The sequence below is a fragment of the Electrophorus electricus genome, chromosome 12 (assembly GCF_041902795.1).
Source record: "Electrophorus electricus isolate QZ-2024a chromosome 12, ASM4190279v1, whole genome shotgun sequence".
Classification (NCBI taxonomy): Eukaryota; Metazoa; Chordata; class Actinopteri; order Gymnotiformes; family Gymnotidae; genus Electrophorus; species Electrophorus electricus.
The window spans coordinates 10,036,342-10,055,234 of record NC_137508.1 but is presented as its reverse complement, the minus strand read 5'-3'; the positions used below and the strand labels follow the sequence as shown (position 1 = coordinate 10,055,234).

Genomic DNA, 18,893 nt, shown 5'->3' with positions numbered 1-18,893 from the left:
AATTAAGTGCTTTTGTGAAATTACTAAACTAGTTATTAAAATAAATTAATAAGGAAATAAACAGTCGTTATTTTCTCTAGGTCGAGGGAAGAGCAGCAGCGATAGAATTCCCCGCTTTGGTAAAGAATCTACAATACAGTTATTTAATAACTGCGTACAAAAACAAAACAGCAAAACAATTGTGACTGTCTGCCCTGTTTTATGTAGGCTACATTTCTAGCTATGGCAGTCCGCTTCGGTTTTAGGCAAATTGCAGTTATAGCTCTATCCGTTGTATTGAGTGACTGTATTTACACTGTTGTAATTGAATAGAGTTCAATGGGAATGCGGAGGTGGGGGAGACAATTTACTTTGACTCATTTAAGAAATTACTGCAGTATTTAAGATAAACTGTCATACACATGCCGCATTCACTCCTGTGGATATTCGGCAGTTTTTTTTTTTATGACGTCACCATTCTGCGACAGGAAAGGTAACCATGAAGGACACTAGAGATGGATAACCAATGAAATTTCAAGAGGCACATGGCAAGTTTGGTCTTAATATCCTGATTTCCCTGTGTGAGTAAACTCATTTGTATGATATAGGATTTGTAATTGTGGTAAAAATGAAAACATTAAAATTAAACCCATTAGGTTGCATTTAGCTATTGAACCGATACTGTAATTTTAATTGCTAGCTCGCCAAACCGATGTAGTTAGCTATCTAGCTAGTATAGCTAGCTATCTATGCCGTATAAAAAAGTAACAATATGGATTTCACACATACGTATGGAGATTTAGCTACGAATCTTCAATTATTGTGTTCCGGAAGGGTTGCTCGTGTCGAAAATGAAAATACACAATTGGAATAAAGGCTACCTAGCTAGCTAACGTTACTCAAACACACACATACACCATTTACTTTGTACCAGGAAGAACTACTAGCCTCAACATCAAACGTCAGTTAACCTTCTTGGGTAGGACTGCAGTTTGCGTTTTCTGGTGTGCGCAGTACTTGGTGAATTGTTGCAAAATATCATCTTGCATATTAAAATAACTGGTTTACAAAGCAGACGTTCCCAGACCTGAGCGGAATCTTAGTTGTTTTTTTTTAACTGAATCAGTTAGAGAAATTAATCATTTTTACACCTAAATGACTTGTATTGACCAAAACTTGTAATTGTAATCTTCTAATCAGCTATTTATCCTTTTGAGAACAAAATCACCAACCTAGCTAAACATAGAAAAACAAATGTAAAATGTTCTTTCAGCAGTCATGTCACTTTCTCATGAATTATAATAATAGCAACGGATTGACCTAAGGTAGATGACTGTTTCTTATTTGGTTCCCTATTTTGTACTTGCAACATGTTATTTGAGCATCAAGCACAAAACTTTCTCATGAATCAGAAGCATATTGTAGCTAATTGTAATGATTCTTATTTACATTTTGTTTTCATTTGTCACACCTCATATATAGGACTTTTTTTAATTATTATTATTATTATTATTATTATTTTTAAAGAGGTCGGTTTATCATTATAGCTTAAATGGTTTTTTTATGTTTCAGAGTGCTCAGAAGACATGGCTGTACTGGAGTACTGATACTGACAGCATGGCGACAGAGGCTTCAGTGGCCTCAGCTGGTCAGCCTCAAATTCAAGGCCCTACTCAGTTCGACCTCTACTACTGGCTCCGCTCATTTGTAGCAGGAGGTAACGTCAGTCAGTTTCGCTTCTAGTTGAATAAATGGTTCAAACAGAAGTCTGGAAGCAAGCTTGTATATTAATTCGCTCGGCAGTATGTAGAGTCTGCCTGATGTGATCTGAAAAATATCTTTGGTCACAAATTTTCTTCACAGTAGCCAAAATATTAAATATATATATATATATATATATATATATATATATATATATATATATATATATATATATATATATATATATAAAAAAATTTTTGGCATGCAGGGTGACCTGTGCTTTGAAAGTGTCATGACTTGCATGTACCTCACATGCATAATTATGAAAGTTGTTGCTTTTGCTTTTGTTGTTTTGGCTTAGGGGCCTGAATCGTTTGGGTGACCTTGATGTAATTGATGTAACTTTTTTTGTGTGTGTATGTAGGTGTAGCAGGATGTTGTGCCAAGACCACCATTGCACCTCTGGATAGAGTGAAAATCTTACTTCAAGCTCATAATCCTCATTACAAACACTTGGGTAAGTTAGTTCATGCCTAAAACAAAGAAAATCAAGAAGGTAGTTTTTGTTGTTATAAGCTTTTGAATATAAAACCAATCCTATGTACCTTTTTTTTTTTTTTAGGGGTTTTTGCTACTCTCAGGGCTGTGCCAAAAAAAGAGGGCTTCCTTGGTTTGTACAAAGGGAATGGGGCAATGATGGTGAGAATATTCCCATATGGAGCCATTCAGTTTATGGCCTTTGACAACTACAAGAAGGTAACTCATGTCATTTATTTGTTTAAAAAGTTTACATAATGTATGTATGTAGATGGAAAAAGGGCAGATAATGTATTGTGTTCATTTGTATGCTTAGTTCCTTAGTACAAAGCTTGGTATATCTGGGCACATTCACCGACTTATGGCTGGTTCTTTGGCAGGTGTGCAATCTCCCCCACCAACCTAAATAAATGAGAAAGTTCATCAGTTAATTAAGTTAGTAATTAAGTTAATTAGGTCTCCAAGGGGATATTTAAAGCTGCCGTTGGCTTCGCTTTTTTGTGCTTGCATGTCTTCTCCAGGAATGACTGCAGTCATTTGCACTTATCCTCTCGATGTGATCCGAGCTCGTTTAGCCTTTCAGGTGACTGGCGAGCATCGCTACACTGGCATAGCAAACGCCTTTTACACCATCTACCTGAAGGTATAAGCGAGGAAATGGGTTTGATAGAGAGTTTCCTGCCTGTGTTTCTTTTTCCAACTGTGCTTTCTCTAACAAGGAGGGTGGCATCTCTGGATTCTATCGTGGATTAACACCAACCATCATTGGCATGGCTCCCTATGCAGGTTAACCTTTTTAAATTGATCGCCACTCCAAAGAGTGTCACATGCACAGAATTCTTCTGTTTAGCGTATTATTTTATATAACAGAATAAATTGCTGTGATCTATTTCTTTCAGGATTTTCCTTTTTCACATTTGGGACACTGAAGAGTCTGGGGCTCCATCACTTCCCTGAGCTCTTGGGCAAACCATCCCTCGACAATCCTGATGTCCTGGTTCTGAAGACTCATGTCAACTTGCTTTGTGGAGGGATCGCTGGGGCTATCGCTCAAACTTTATCGTGCGTATACTATATCAGGCATTTACTATATTGCACATATACAAATTTGTACCATATTGTGTATATGCTATATAGTGATTTCATGTGTAGGATTTGAAGGACAGTAGCTTTCTTGATGTACTGTTATGTGATCTGCCATTTTTGTTTTTTGCAAACACTTTAGGAGTAAATTTTAAATGGAAGTTTATTTTGAAGTTCCATAGAATTAATCAGTAGAAGCAAAGCTACACCCTATAAAGACACCCATGTATAGGGCTTTGCTTATTCTTCTGTTTCATGTATGCAGAAAAAACTGGCAGGCTGGGAGGACTGTGGTAGAGAAGTCCTTTTAAAAAGCACACAGCTTTAACATGTTTCTTGAATTTGTTTCACCCTAAATCTCTGCTGCACTGTAACTGCGAGGAAGTGCTGTGTTCATGCTGTTATTTGTGTGCTCTGGGAGACATTGCAAAAGTTTACAATTCATGAAAATGTATAAAATACAGTTACAAAGACCTTGATTGTGACCTACATTCTGACAGCACATTTTTGTGGGTTAACATGATGGAGGAGACCAGCATGTTTGAGAGTTCGAAAAACCAAGCATTTGTAATTGTAATGCTCCATCCTAAAAATGGAAAAGTGTTACACCTTTTTTCTTTTTGTTGAATGTCTTATTTGAGCTAGGTATCCTCTGGATGTTGCCCGGCGGAGAATGCAGTTAGGAGCAGTGCTTCCTGACTCTGATAGATGTCTGTAAGTGTCTTTTGTGATTTAAAATAGTTCCTTGTCTTGATTGATCCACCTCAGCTTTTGCAAAATGTTACATTTTACTTTTTCTATCTAGCCTCTAGTGTAATATGAAGGAGACAGCCAGGATGCCTTGCAATTTTAATCAGTCAGCAGCACAGAAGATATGACTGGCATGCCACAAGCCTATGCATAATAAGCCTGACTAATATGCAGAAAATGCTGATTCATCCTAATGTTCTTAATGTGTTTATAACTCATTTTCCCCCCTCTTTTAAAATGCAGTACCCTGACAAACACCCTTAAGCATGTGTACAGTCAGTATGGGATTACAAAAGGACTCTACCGTGGCCTTTCCCTCAACTATATCCGCTGTGTACCATCCCAAGCTGTTGCCTTCACTACATATGAGTTCATGAAGCAAGTCCTGCACTTAAACTAGAGGAGCAGCAGTTAGTGATCCTCAGCTCCGTGGCAACAAGGTTTCAACAAGCTTCTGGGAGCACTTCTTGTACAATCTGGTGACCAATTCCACCAACTCCATCTCAGGCAACCTTTAGCTTGGAGCAACAGCCAGTTTCTCACTTAGTAATTGAAGCATTAGTCTGTTTTTATGTGGTTTTGTCAATGCCATAACTGTATGTGATCTAATCACATGATGGTTGCACTGAACAATCTACTTTAACCAGTCAGTATTCCACCATCTCACATGTCTTGTGTGAGTAAAACAAGTAATACACAATAAGTCTTTCTTCTGTCTGCTGTGTATATCTAAGTACTGCATATGTGAGCATGTCAAAGCTATATTCCACTCTAAATTCTGAAAGCGAATAAGGATCACAAACGTATATCACTGGAATCACCATAAGGAAAATGGCCTACATAAGAACTAGCTCTGTAATAGTAGTATTTGTCATGTGTCAGTCTCATGTCTCAGATTGACATTGGATTGCCGCCTTCTGCTTACGTGATATTCCAAATCTCCCTTTATGTTGATTGATTGGAATGATGTGTATTCCTATTGAAAAAGCTGATGTTTATATATAATTCCCCCCCCCCCTCCCCCTTGCTAACAACAGAGGTAATCGGATCAGTTATATAAAGGAACACCACTGCATTGTTAGCTTTGTTTCTGTTAGTTGTTATAGTGGTGATTGTCAGGAAGCCCCATGATGCTTATCTTTCCAGATCCTTGATTGAAAAATCCTTTGTCTTAGCATTTTCATCTTTTAGCTCACCTGGAGGCTCCAGTGAAGTCCACTTGGACAGCCATTTTAAGCGGGTGGGGCTATTAATTTCAGCCTCAGTATGGGGAAACAAAACGGCCAACAACTATACACATCACACTTTTAGACCTCTGTTTTGACTTCTCAGCTTCTCAGATATTTAGGCATATGTCTCAAGAGTCACTCAGATTTACCCTTGAGCTGAACCAGCACTTTATCAGTGATTTGCTTGTAAACCCCAGGGTATTGTCCTGGATGCACTACACATGCCTTTAGCATACAGCTGCTGTTCTCTCTAGCATAATGTGTGCCTCTGTTTGTTGTCTGTGGCTGGAGGGAAGTAACTAATTTGAGACTTGCCATATACACCACTGTTTAGTCAGGAACATGACTCATTGATGTGGGGGAGCTTGTGCAATCATTGATAATGTGCTCGCTGTTTTGATGTACTGGGATTCACTTTTTAAAATTATTTAAATCAAATGGTCACAGTGGCATCATTTTTGCATGGTATATTTTGGAAAAATGTGCTGATGTAATTATATTTCAAAGATTGAGAAAGTAATTTTAGCCATTTGAATGTATTTTATTTGTAAGGCAGAGTCAAGTTTGAATTTTGTCAGAAAATAAATTTCATTGGTATTGAACTACTGCTCAGTAAAAATGACTTTTTTACTTTATAATGTCATGCCTTTTGTCCTGTGCTTACATCAATTAAATGTACATTTTATTTGAATAAAACATTGTGATATGTGTAGATTTGTGAATAGTGCATGCTGTTAATCGTCCTTTTCTTTGAGTCCCTCATTTCATGTCTCAGATCTGATGGCTTCCCATTCCAAAATGGAATGCTAGGATGACAATGTTTAGCCATTAGTCCTTGTCTGGGCCCAAAGTTATTTATTTATTTATTTTTAGAATCAAATGGAGTGAAACCAATGTTAATTTTTATACGTTTTTATTTAGTGTTCTTGTGAATCTAAAAATTTTTCTAGATGTTTTCAGAACTTCTGTTGTTTTAGATCCTGGTGTTCTCTTTTTGGGTAGCTGATCATGTGCAAGCCTTTCATCTAAAGTAAGAAGGTTCCTATAATCGGAGAGCAGTTTGTGTGACACTGTGACATTTTACGCTCTCAATCGTGATGTTTAGAAAATGATACAGGAATCCACTTGAATGCTAGCTGTTTTCCCCCCGTCATGCGTAACAGTATTCAAGTCTTATGGTAACTTCCCATCTGCAGGTCTTCAGAGTTCAGCTGAATGTCTAAAATCACAGGAGTACATGTGAGAGAGCAGTAATATCAAAACAACACAACATATTCCACAATTACACGTTTTGAGAGTATCGTATGTTTCAAGATGAGTCATTGCAATTTGTTTACTGTTTTATTGTTTCATGCTGGACTGTAGCATTAATTATTTCCTCCATGTTGTCATGTATGCTCCAGGATGTGTCTGGACTGAGAGCTCCTTTTTTACTTATGTACTTTTGGCTCCCCCCCCAAGTTTTGTTTGTTTTTTTCTTCTCATATTTGTTTGGAAAATGCAAATGCATATGTTCTCATCCCATGTCCTGATTCCAACATGATACTGTGGGTATATCAGGCACAATGCATGCTTCCCTTTATAGTAGTGAGAGAATGCATTCTGGTTTCTTCCCACTTATTTGCATTTGCATCAAGAGGTGGTGGCTTATTTGACTAGTAAATATGTTGCATACAAAACCCTCTTTGAGCTTGTTTTACACATTTTTTCCTATTTTACATTTTTCCAAGTTATATGGCAAATAAAGTTATGAGCAAGACTTGCACATGTGTGATTTGCACATTAAGAAGCTGTTTATACAATTACAGTTGTTACAATTATTAAATTATTAAAGTTTTTCTCATTTCTTCCTCCAAAAGAGTAGCAAATTAATAACAAATTTAAAGAAAGTCTAGACTTTTTGTTACATTCTAAAAATACATCATCTATCTTCATAAAAAACAAAACCGCAGTGTAGCTGGTTTTATTTCCGTTCCTCACATTTCCTGAGCTGTCTTATCTTTTATCAGTGAGGTTCAGCAGCTAACACTGTGTTATAGATTCGATAACTAGTAGTGATCAGATAATCATAGTGATCTCAAATAGATGATATGATATTTGTACAAATTTGTAAAATACATTTTTAAAAACCTTCTTTAACAAAAAGTCATCTAGAAGCTATACTTCCCTGTGACTGACCTTAAGGAAGTAACGATACACATTCACTATTATTTTCATGTGAGTAAGTAATGGGTGGAGCCTAGTCTCTAAAAGTGTGTGTTGCGTTTGCATGTTCTATCTGGATAGATCAAGGCTGTATGGTTGAAATGTGAAAGGGGAAATACATTCTTTGAGAGGCAGCAGAGGTTAACAGTGGAAGCACATCTCTTTGTCATATACGAGCACCATGCCTAGCTACACAGTGACCGTCGCAACAGGCACCCAGTGGTTTGCAGGGACTGATGATTACATCTACATGACTCTCGTGGGGACAGAGGGTAGCAGTGAGAGAACTCTGCTGGATAAACCCCTGTATAACGACTTTGAAAGAGGAGCGGTAAGATCTCTTAAAAATTGTGAGTTGCAGGGACTTTTCTTTGGTGGTATGAAGACAGAAGGAGATTCCTAAATACTGCTGGCAAAATACATGTTGCTCTTCATCTACATTCATCTACTTCATCATATTCTGTCCATTACCACTTGATGCTCCTGGAAAGGACAGATAGTCCTTTAGTTTAGAACACACTAAATGTTGAGTTATGTTATTGATTTTCACTTCAGGAAAAATAAATGAATAAGTAATAGATCTTTTTTTTTTAATGTAAAAATAGGTGAATGCAAAAGGGAGATAAATATGCAATAAACAAATGAATAAAAAACATTAGTTTATATATGCATGATATATTTAACAGTAGCAAATAAACTATTTTTTTTCATACATCACATATTAGGTAGTATATTTTCTCAAAAAGGAGAATAATTTGTTAATAATTTTAATAATTGTATAAAGAATTAAACTTGCCTTGAATTATTTAGCTAATGCCTTTCAACGTTTCTAATCCAAGGTGGACTCATATGCTGTCAGTGTGGAGGAGAACCTGGGTGACATTGAATTGGTGAAGATTGAAAAGATGAAATACTGGGTGCATGATGACTGGTACTGTAAATATATTGCAGTGAAGACCCCCTCTGGAGATTATATTGAGTTTCCATGCTTTCGCTGGGTAGTCGATGATAAAGAAGTGATCCTTCGAGATGGTAGAGGTAGAGTCTTTTTGCTTTATCTGATTCATGCCACTTGCTAAACTGTTTTGTATTCTTATGACAGTTTCATGACAGTGTGCTTCCTCTGTGTGTTTTGTAGCACACTTGCCACAGGATGATAAAACTAGGGTGGCGAAACAGCACAGGCGCAAAGAGCTGGAAATACGTCAAAAGACTTACAGGTCTGATCTAAAAGTGCCAAACACATAACACCCATAAACTAAAGTAATAATCTTAAATTACATGCTTAAATTACATGTACTAAACACCAAATATTACTTTTATTCCAGTGTTTGTCCAAAATCATTCACTTTATTCCAACTTCATTTATAGTCAGAACTATGCAAAATAAATAATAAAATTAGAACAGATTAAACAGTTACATTTGAGCAATTTTTTGAAGTACATGAAATTATCTTATATGTTCAGCATTTAAGATACTGTGATCTTATTACTGGATAATTTGCACTCCAATTCTCCTTTTTTGGTGCTATGCTATGCCTATTCTTTCAATGATTTTGTCAATAGTTTAGCACAGATAATAGCAACTAGGATCTAATGTTTCTTGTTAAAGATGGAAGGAGTGGCATCCAGGCTTCCCGATGAGCATCGATGCGCTAAGCCATAAAGATCTACCTCGAGATATCCAGTTTGACAGTGAGAAAGGAGTGGATTTCGCTCTCAACTACACTAAAGCGTGAGTGATACATGAATGTGTGATGGCATGAATACATTTCATAGTTACAGATTAACATCTACAGCCATAGAACTCACACCCCTGGACTTTCCAACAGGACAGTTATTGTACTGTTAGCTCTAGCCACATTTGCATGTAATTCACTCTAAAGCTGAATACAAATACTGTCACTATGTTGTCACTCATGCCTTGTTTCCTGCCTGTGACATTTAAGAAACTAAAATGTCATAAGAATCTAAGATTTAAGGAGAAATCAGGGGTGGCTAAATCAGGAAAAGACTGCCAGAACTAATGGGGTGGGGCATTAAGAAACAGGAGCTGGCTTCCAAAAGCATGTACTGCCTAAAAATCCATGGACATGTTCAAACCCATTCTGGACCCTGTTTCTAAAAAAATGTGCAACTATAATGATAGGCAGGGAGCATATAAACCTATGTTGTTAAAGTGCTCCTGTAATCTCTGATAACCTTAGCAATGGGTGTCCATAGCTGCCATATATAATTTGAATCCTGGTTTTTGTTTCTTGAATTAGAATTAGTACCAGGGCTAATCCCCCTCATTTTCAGATTTGAGATTACTTTCACATTGACTTTACACTGTAAATGTATGCATGAGTTATTTATTATTGAGAATCCTATCTTGCAGCTGCAGCATGACTTTGAGAAAGATGAAGGGCTAAAATGGCCATATAAAGTAAATAGTCTATGTGGTGCACAGAGTGGTTTTCTGTCTGAGTACATATCTTTGCCTTATGTCTAATAATTTAGAATACAGTTAGAATCAATATAATGGAAATGCAGGAAGTAGCTCATAAACCATGGTTTCTGAACAATTAGGCTCAAATAACTTGTAAATCCACTAAAATCATTCTTTTCATTGGGATGTTTTTCATTTATACAGTAATTACATTTGAATGAACAAATGAACTAACGTGGCCTTTCTTCTTCTTTCAGAATAGAGAACCTGTGTATTAACCAGTTCATGCACATGTTTCAGTCCTCCTGGGGAGAATTTGCAGATTTTGAGAGAATATTTGTAAGAATCAAGAATACAATCTCAGGTACAGGTTGACTCTTCCATCTGTATAATGTTTGAATCTTCCTCTAAAGCCCTAATACTCAGTTCTTATTCCCGGAAGTAATTGTTCAGTGGTTACAAAAATGTGGCCTACAATGATTAACAAGGCTCTACTGCTTAATACTGAAAGCCAAGAGCTGATTCACTATCACATCATGTCAGTGTTAAGGAGTGGTAAAATCATGAGTGTGTCATTACCATTAAAAAAAGAAGATAAACTGCATGTCTAACAAAAGGTAACTTATGGCTATGGTCATTTTCCTTGTGGGCAGAGTACGTGATGCAGCACTGGAAGGAAGACTTTATGTTTGGATACCAGTTCTTAAATGGCTGTAACCCTGTAATAATCCAGAAGTGTACAAACATTCCCAGTAAGTTTCCAGTCATACATGAAATGGTAGCCGACTGCTTGGAAAGAGACCTCACCTTGGAGGAGGAACTTAAGGTAAGTAACTTGGTAACTTCTAATGTAGCTCTATGATGCATGACTAAACACTATCACCATAACCTGTTTCTAACAGCCCAAGCATTTGATTTGTGGTCTACAGGAAGGAAACTTGTACATAGCAGACTATGCAATAATGGAGGATGTAACACCTAATGCTACAGATCCATGTACTATGCAATATTTGGCTTCACCCATTTGCCTGCTGTACAAGAACAGCCAGAATAAAATTCTTCCGATTGCCATACAGGTATATATAGCTTATATACTTTGTACAATATTCAAAACATTCCTCCTAGAATTTCCATCTGAATCAGATCATTTCATTTAATGCAACAGTGTAATTCAAATGTAATTCACCACTACAAATCTACTACAAATGATATTTATAAGTCCAATTTTAACCAAGTAAATAGAATCAACATAATAAACATAATGGAATATTCATACATTTAAAAAAATCTGAGAAAACCTTGTCCCCAAAAACGGATACAGGTGTGCCTCCTTTTAGCATATTAATTTACATGTAGGGTTACTTTTTAAAGGTCAAATATTGTAACATGTATACCATAGCTCAATTTAATGGATAGTAGTATTTTACTTCTAATTTCCAGAGTTTGATGATATTGGCATAATATGTTTTAAAATGTTTTAAAAGCTGAGTCAAACCCCAGGGGAAGACAGCCCAATCTTTCTTCCCAGTGATGATGAATATGACTGGCTGCTAGCCAAGATCTGGGTGAGGTCTGCAGACTTTCATGTACACCAAACTGTGACACACCTTCTCAAGACCCATCTAATATCTGAGGTATTTGCCATCGCCATGTACAGACAGCTGCCTGCTGTCCATCCAGTGTACAAGGTGTGTATATTTCTTTTTCTTCATCATACATTACAAAAAAGTGCTTTAAAATGTTTCACATCACAATGCATATATTTTGTGAAGAGTGACAGCATTTTATACATGGTCTGAACCTCCAGTTGCTTGTACCACATGTTCGTTTCACAATTGCAATCAACACCAAAGCACGAGAGCAGCTTATTTGTGAATGTGGCATCTTTGACAAGGTAAGATGAGAATCTTTAGTAATCTTGTTAGTGTTCTCTTAGACTGTACTAAAAATGTAGCGTATAACTCTGCTTTTGCTGAATCTCTGCTTTTACTTATTGAAGTCTTATTTAATAAAGTAAACCTAATCCTTACTATTTAAACTATAATTATAATGTTAATTATAGTGTACCTAATTTATGTTTTTTGTTTGTTTGTTTATTTGGGTTTGTGTGTGTGTGTGTGTGTGTGTGTGTGTGTGTGTGTGTGTGTGTGTGTGTGTGTAGGCTAATGGAACAGGTGGAGGTGGACATGTACAGCTGGTCCAGAAGGCCATGAAGACATTTACTTACAAGTCGCTGTGCTTTCCTGAGGCCATAAAGGATCGTGGCATGGACAGCCAGGAAGATCTGCCATACTATTACTACAGAGATGATGGCATTAAAGTATGGGAAATTGTCAAAAGGTAGCCAAAGAAGTTTGCTGGGTATACCTGAAAATTAAATAACAAGTCCTCTAATGCAAATCGATCAAAATATCTGTTATTTGATTTATTGTTACACTTAGGATACTTTATGTTTCTTGCTAGTTTTGTGACAGATGTGGTGAACATCTACTATGACAGTGATGAAACGTTGCAGAGAGATGAAGAGATACAAGCATTCGTCAAGGATGTCTGCAGCTTTGGAATGCAGGATTTGGACTACTGTGGTGAGAACAAATGTGTCACAGTATTGTTAATATTGTTAAAAATATTACACTGTTAGTAAGGAGCTCATCTTTTTCAAAAAATTGTCTAAATAGCCCTGCCCCTGAATGACCCTGGTTTATTTCTATACTCTGTGTTATCCTATTCCTATATGCTTGGTGCATAATGAAAGAAAGATGGCCCCTAGGTCTACTTTCTCAATGCAGAAAGTAAATTTAGCTAAGCCAAAAATGTTAGAGATCTTGGTGACTCAACAATTTCCTGAGTTTCACAATGCAAGAACTAGAGAAAAAAAAATGTTCCTAACAGATTATATTAGACTTCCCTGTCTCTGACCAGTCATAGGCCTAACTGAAGACACTGTGAAAGCACATTGGCTTCTACACATTGGCTTCAAAGGCCTATTAAACGATCCCCATCAATTACATGCCATTATTATTTCTTTAGTGACAAATACATACAGATTAAGGAAAAACAATGCTATTGTAACAGTGAGCGGTGAGGAGGCGGACGCATGTACGGAGGAGAGCAAGATTTATTATGGGCAAATCCAAAATCAGAGTCGTTGTAGTAGTCCAGGGTCATAGAGCCAACACGGAGTTCACAAGAATACATGATCAACCAAAACACATGAAAGCAAACAGGGGAAGCAGGCTATAACAGATATGAGGAAGAACTCAGAGACTAACAAAAACAAAGGCTAGGAAAAACAGATGGGCTTTCTAACATCCAAACATTCAATACAACTACAAAAAACACAACCATTCACATAAACGCAATGAAGTAAACAATGAACAGCCAAGACCAAGGCCACAAGACAGGGTTTGAATACATGAACTAAATGAGGGACAGGTGTGGAAAATCAAGCGAGGGGTGGAGAAAACTAAACTATGGCATGGAACTAAAATACACAAGACAGGGTAAGCTGGGAGGGACTAATCATGACAGCTATGAAATATTTCATATCACAAAACATAAATTGTGAAAAGTGACAGCATTTTATACATGGTCTGACTCTCCAGTTGCTTGTACCATATTATTGTTTCATAATTGAAATCAAAACCTGAGTTCCACAATGCAGGAATTCCAGAAAAAAAAAAGTTCCTAACAGACTAAATTAGGCTTTTTATAGGCTCTCATAAGTCCTCGCAACCATCCTGGAGCCCGATCCAGTGAGTGAATGTAATGAAGAGAAGTCAAATCCTGAAAAATGTCCTTAAGCTCAATGCTAGGATCAACAGTAGAGCATCAGTCAGGGCCTATTATTGAAAGGTTCCACTTCAGCTGGACAGTATATAGTCTAAAGCCAGTTGTATTTGCGTGATCATAATTTTGTGTCATGACAGGGCAATGACACCGAGAGTAAAGGTACAAACTGGATTTAGTGGTTGCTTCATCCATGGGAACAGATGGGTCATCCATGCTTTCCCTAGGTAGTAACTGATTGGGGTCAGTATGCTTGTTAATGATAGAAAAGTAATGATAGAAAGGTTAATGATAGAAAAATAGCTATGAGTAGAGAGTATGCCATTATAAATGGTTGATGGGTCAGCAGCCAATGGGGTCAATGGGGTGTCAGTATGCTGATTGGAAATTTGGTAGTGAACCATGAGTCACCACGTGCCATTAGTCTTGCGAACTGTCCAATGTGGGTTGTTAGATAAACTGTGTGTTTTATCAAGAATGCCTCTTTTTTCAAGCTGGTCTATAACAGGTTTAATACCCTGTAATTCCTCCCCATTGATTGGATATTACTTCATTCGTGAAGGGGGGCAACCTGTAAAAAGAACTGGCTCTATGTCTAGAAGACCACAGTCATTTTTATTTGCAGACCAGATTGGGTGATCAGCAAAATCAGATTGCTTCAGAGAGACATTACTCCAAACACAGGAATCAGCAATGACAGTGAACAGTTCAGAGAGCTCAAAGATTAATTCCAAAGATGTTTTCCCATCAAAAATTCATATAAAAAGAATTTACATCCTAAGCAAACATCAAGTGGATCAGCTTGAATGAGAAAAACAGTGGCATTACCCACCCCTCAGCAATAACAAATTTATGTTAATGACACTCCTTAGGCTGCTCAACTTTACTCTGATAAAGTATTGATTTGAGCTCCTGTATCAATCAGAAAGAAACATACTGTTCTCCTTTTTACAAATAAAAAAAGAGATCATTTTCATATTTACTGAAGTGGCAAGGCAAACTAGTTTAACAGGGGGAAGGAAATGTTCCTTGCACTGCTGTGGAAATGGCAGAAATCTATTACTCAAAAAACTCCCCTTATGAACCTTCTTTAGAGACATTGGATTTTTCCTTGTGGCCTTGGTCAGCTTTCTTTTTATGATATTCTCTGTCCCAGTGACCTATTTTGTGACAGTAGTAGTAACACTCAAAGACATTAATATTGCTGGATGCCTTTCTCTTATTATCTGGTTGCATGATGCCTGTAATCGAACTGCATCAGTATCGCAACAATATTAGGAGAAATCAATCACAAATCCAAATTTTCTCCAATTTTTCTCCAGTTTTCACAAGTTTCACAAGGCCTGATTAAATCTGGTTTCAATGACTCAATCAGCTGCACAAAATGCAGCCCATATTCAGAGTTATCAGTGTTTTCGCTAGTGAGATTGCCAAAGCCAGATTGATGCAAAAGGTTTTGTTTAAACCAATCACAAAAATCAGCAACTGTCTCATCCTTTTATTTATACATTTAGTGACCTTCTAGTCAGTAACTCTCTGATATTTGTGAATGATCCACTTATTAAAAGCTTCCCTGCCATCATCAGTGTGTGTACCAGCAGCACCCAAACCTTCAAATACTGTAGCAGCTAGCTTCTTGCCATCTGACACATTAATTACTTGACTTGCTATAGTGATGCATCCTTAGGGTGTAGCGAATACAGTTTTATTCTTTGCATAAGATCAATGAATTCAAGCTTCAGTTCTTTGGGATGGTTGAATTCCTGGGAAATGTCCCACGTCTACCTTAAATTCCTTGATCTCATCTTTGTTATTCCCACCTCAGTAGCTACTAGAGTCAGCGGGTGCATTAGTTCTCACACAATTGTAGATGCCTTAGCATCATTAGCCTCTGATTTACTACCATTTCCAGCTTTCTCTGAAAGAATACAATAATCAGAGGGTTACATTCCAATTTGGGCCATTGGAGTCACATCCTTGGTGTAACATAGATTCCCTGACAGAGGGACTACAGGTTGAGGTCCTGTCTGTTGCCCTGACTTAAGGTGGTCTCTGTCTTGCTCACAGTCACTAAGTTTCTGTTCACATTTATTTAATGACCTCTCAAGCCTCTGTCATGTTTTCTAAGCATTTGAAGCAGATGTTTCATGTTTTTTACATTCTTCGGTTACTCTGGCATTTTGTCTGACTAATCCAGCAATTTGCTCTTCTTGCTGAGAGGAGTTAGACTTCCAGTAGAGCTTAATCATGAGTAAGCATTCTTCAAAAGAATTATGCTTGATGGCATACCACTAAGCCATTTACACTCATCTAGTCCATGGTCTATCGGTGGGAAAATGTGTGGAGAAAAAAATATTTTGTTTTCTTTTGCTGATGGAGGTTTTACCTCTTTCAATTGCAACTCAGTCCACTCAGACACCTCCATACCTCCTTTAACTAAAGTGCTGCTTTTAAAATTAGGTTCAGGCTCAGGTTTCCAGGAATCTTTCAGTAAATTCACTGGCACTTGCCCATCAGTAGTCACAGTGATGTAACAGGATCTCACACAGCAACAGCAACAAAATTCCAAAACAATTGGTCTTCCTTCAATCCCCGAGAGGGTATCCCTTGGACTGACTCTGACTTTTTTGTCTTACAACGAACAAAACCCAGCCGATTCCTCTTGGTTCAGAATAATGGCATTATTTACCTAAGCAGTGTCAGTATGCCATTCCAGGTTTTAGAGCAAACTGTTAGAAATTTGGCAATGAAGAGTCAGTACTGTGCTGATCTTCATCTTGTAGAGGTTTATTTGCACATGTGGATTATCTTCTGATCTGTTTCTTTAACATGAGGATGACGGTTATAGTCTAACATCAAACAGTCTAACAACACAGAAGTGAACTCACACTTAAGAAGGAGAGAGAGGAGCTGGAAGAAAGAACAGAGGGAGGATAGATAGGGAGAGGGGTTGGATGAGACTTTGAAGGCCTCAACTCAGAGCATGTTATCACCTCCTGACCTTGGTGCCTGCTTTCAGAGAGGCGCAAGGCATAGAAAACAGAGACTTAGATGTACTTAATATAAATCTTAGTTGTAAATCTATCAAATGTAACATAAAACAGAGTGAGAAACTATCACGACTGAAACAAGCATATAAGATATACAAGAGGGGTAAATACAAAGAATCCAGTAATATTTTGAAGAAAGATTTTGCTACATAAGATAAAACATGTCAGAACATTTTTGTTTAGAAGGCATGACAGAGGTGATTTTTTTAAACTCCATTCATTTTTCCAATTGACAAAAAAAAAATTTAGACTCAGAATATAGGCTTATGGATAGAATGATGACATGACTTAATTGCTCTATTATTTTTTGCAGCATTTCCTAAATCACTGCAGACTCGAGAGCAGCTGGTGGAGTACCTGACAGTTGTAATCTTTACTGCCTCAGCACAACATGCTGCCATTAACTTTGGACAAGTAAAGATGGACACTCACACACTCCCTCTTTTTCAAAATCCATATCTAATTTTGAACATCAGTACTTAAAAGCTAAATGCATGATCAAAAATTACAAACTGTTCCAGTTTGACTGGTGTTCATGGATTCCAAATGCTCCACCCACCATGCGGAAGCCTCCTCCCACTAAGAAGGGCCAGGTGGATGTAAAGTTCATAGTGGAAAGTCTGCCTGACCGCGGCCGCTCCTGCTGGCACCTCGGAGCAGTGTGGGCCCTCAGTCAGTTCCAGGAGAATGAGGTGAGTTCATTGGTCAGCCTAACTGGAATCTTCCAACTGAGACTGATTTTTGGAAAAAATGTGAGAAGACTAAAAAATTGTTGGAAAAAAATTTAATTGATGGTACCATTACTAAACAAGTTTTCTTTACAGTTATTCTTAGGCATGTATCCTGATGAACAGTTCACTGAGAAATCAGTTAAGAATGCAGTGGAGACTTTCCAGAAAAAATTGTCAGAGGTGTCTAAATTAATCAAGAGTCGCAATGAGGGGAAGAAATTACCCTATTACTATCTGTCTCCAGACAGAATTCCAAACAGTGTGGCAGTTTGAGTGTGGAAATTGACTTTCTCATTAATTCAGATAATTTGGATCAAGATCAGAAGATTTGGATTCTTTTTTACATTCTTTTGTGGTTCTATTTTTCCTCTGAAATAGAATTTGTAGCATAGAATTTTGTATTTTATTAGTTATCCTGTAGTTGTTACTCTTCTTACATTTTAAATGTACATTTATAGTACTCAGCAGATGCTCTTATCCAGAGAGACTTACAAAAGTTTCTTATTGTCTACTCAGAATGCTATCTTAAGTGAGATTAAGAGGTGCAATATGACACGATACTTTAAAATGAAGACAATTCAAGTGCATTTACTATACATTTCAGTACAAAAACATCATTTCAAATGCAAATATAGGTACATTTAATAGGTGTATGATTAGGTTACATTCAAGTGTTTTGCAAAGAGATGAGACTTCAGTCTGCTTTTTAACACACTGGAGGACAGCCATTGGGAGTTCATTCCACCACCTGGGTGGCAGGACCAAGAAGAGTCAAGCTGGTCAAGCTGAACTTGAAGGGCTTATGGTGTTTTCACCAATGCCATCAAGTAGGAAGGTGCAGTTTCAATTTTCGCTTTGTGAACAAGCATCAGTGCTTTAAATCTGATATGAGCAGCTACAGAACTTGTTTTTTTACATTTATTTTGGTTTTAAGTTGTCTAGTTATTTTTGCTTTTCCACTTTTGTGATGAAAATATCAAATAAATATTAATTTCTAATTTTCCTTAATGTATTTTGCATTTTTTGCAAATACATGTGATTACTGTTGCCAAGTTTTCAATATTCGTGTAAATAAAATCTCTCCAAACTTTTCCCAATATCTATTCCAATACATCATTTGAGTCTTTATTATTATTATTATTATTATTATTATTATTATTATTATTATTATTATTATTATTATTATTATATGCACCCAGTTGGATCTCACCCGGAGCGCTATTGGCACATTTTAAGAGCGGGTGCTCGGCATTTATGAAACTGTTTCTCAAATCTAAGATTAACATCAGAAATGCCACACCATTTTCTACCAGGATTCGGAACCGTTTTATTGTGGGGTTGACCATACACCGGAAGGAATACAATAAATAGCCTCTATTTCTACCTCGTCTTTGGTTATTTAATTATA

At 37.0% G+C, this 18,893-nt stretch overlaps 3 protein-coding genes across 7 annotated transcripts in view; 2 read left to right on the top strand and 1 right to left on the bottom strand.

The window, feature by feature from the left end:
• Positions 1-1,508, bottom strand: part of tet1 (tet methylcytosine dioxygenase 1) — a 33,699-nt gene extending 32,191 nt beyond the window's left edge. For both annotated transcript variants that reach the window (XM_027026459.3, XM_081724272.1), the window contains exon 1: positions 769-1,508. The gene's annotated coding sequence lies outside the window, so the exon portion shown is untranslated. The remainder of the gene's footprint in view (positions 1-768) is intronic.
• Positions 400-7,038, top strand: slc25a16 (solute carrier family 25 member 16). Of its 4 annotated transcripts, none has more exons than XM_035531828.2 (10): positions 400-527; positions 1,552-1,696; positions 2,105-2,197; positions 2,303-2,436; positions 2,534-2,597; positions 2,739-2,800; positions 2,937-3,003; positions 3,117-3,279; positions 3,946-4,014; positions 4,294-7,038. In XM_035531828.2, exons 1-10 carry the CDS (start codon positions 525-527, stop codon positions 4,448-4,450), a joined length of 957 nt encoding a protein of 318 aa, XP_035387721.1. In that variant the 5' UTR covers positions 400-524; the 3' UTR covers positions 4,451-7,038. The 4 variants fall into 4 exon arrangements, with proteins under 4 accessions (XP_035387721.1, XP_035387719.1, XP_081580402.1 ...); XM_035531826.2 differs by having other exon boundaries at positions 2,739-2,860; XM_035531827.2 differs by having other exon boundaries at positions 409-560; positions 2,739-2,860.
• A 558-nt stretch (positions 7,039-7,596) lies between these two features.
• On the top strand, positions 7,597-18,488 carry alox5a (arachidonate 5-lipoxygenase a). Its single transcript, XM_027026971.3, has 14 exons — positions 7,597-7,815; positions 8,324-8,522; positions 8,623-8,704; positions 9,097-9,219; positions 10,173-10,279; positions 10,569-10,741; positions 10,845-10,991; positions 11,400-11,603; positions 11,723-11,809; positions 12,077-12,255; positions 12,379-12,500; positions 17,068-17,168; positions 17,276-17,446; positions 17,579-18,488. Exons 1-14 carry the CDS (start codon positions 7,666-7,668, stop codon positions 17,756-17,758), a joined length of 2,025 nt encoding a protein of 674 aa, XP_026882772.1. The 5' UTR covers positions 7,597-7,665; the 3' UTR covers positions 17,759-18,488.
• Positions 18,489-18,893: the final 405 nt, after the last annotated feature.

Excerpts from the sequence above, each read along its gene's own strand:
- slc25a16 (XM_035531826.2), top strand. Across the intron at positions 2,861-2,936 it reads TTTACACCATCTACCTGAAG|GAGGGTGGCATCTCTGGATT; the intron begins GTATAAGCGAGG and ends TTCTCTAACAAG. Across the intron at positions 3,280-3,945 it reads GCTATCGCTCAAACTTTATC|GTATCCTCTGGATGTTGCCC; the intron begins GTGCGTATACTA and ends TATTTGAGCTAG.
- alox5a (XM_027026971.3), top strand. The coding sequence starts at position 7,666 with ATGCCTAGCTACACAGTGACCGTCGCAACAGGCACCCAGTGGTTTGCA. Across the intron at positions 10,280-10,568 it reads AATCAAGAATACAATCTCAG|AGTACGTGATGCAGCACTGG; the intron begins GTACAGGTTGAC and ends CCTTGTGGGCAG. Across the intron at positions 11,810-12,076 it reads AATGTGGCATCTTTGACAAG|GCTAATGGAACAGGTGGAGG; the intron begins GTAAGATGAGAA and ends GTGTGTGTGTAG.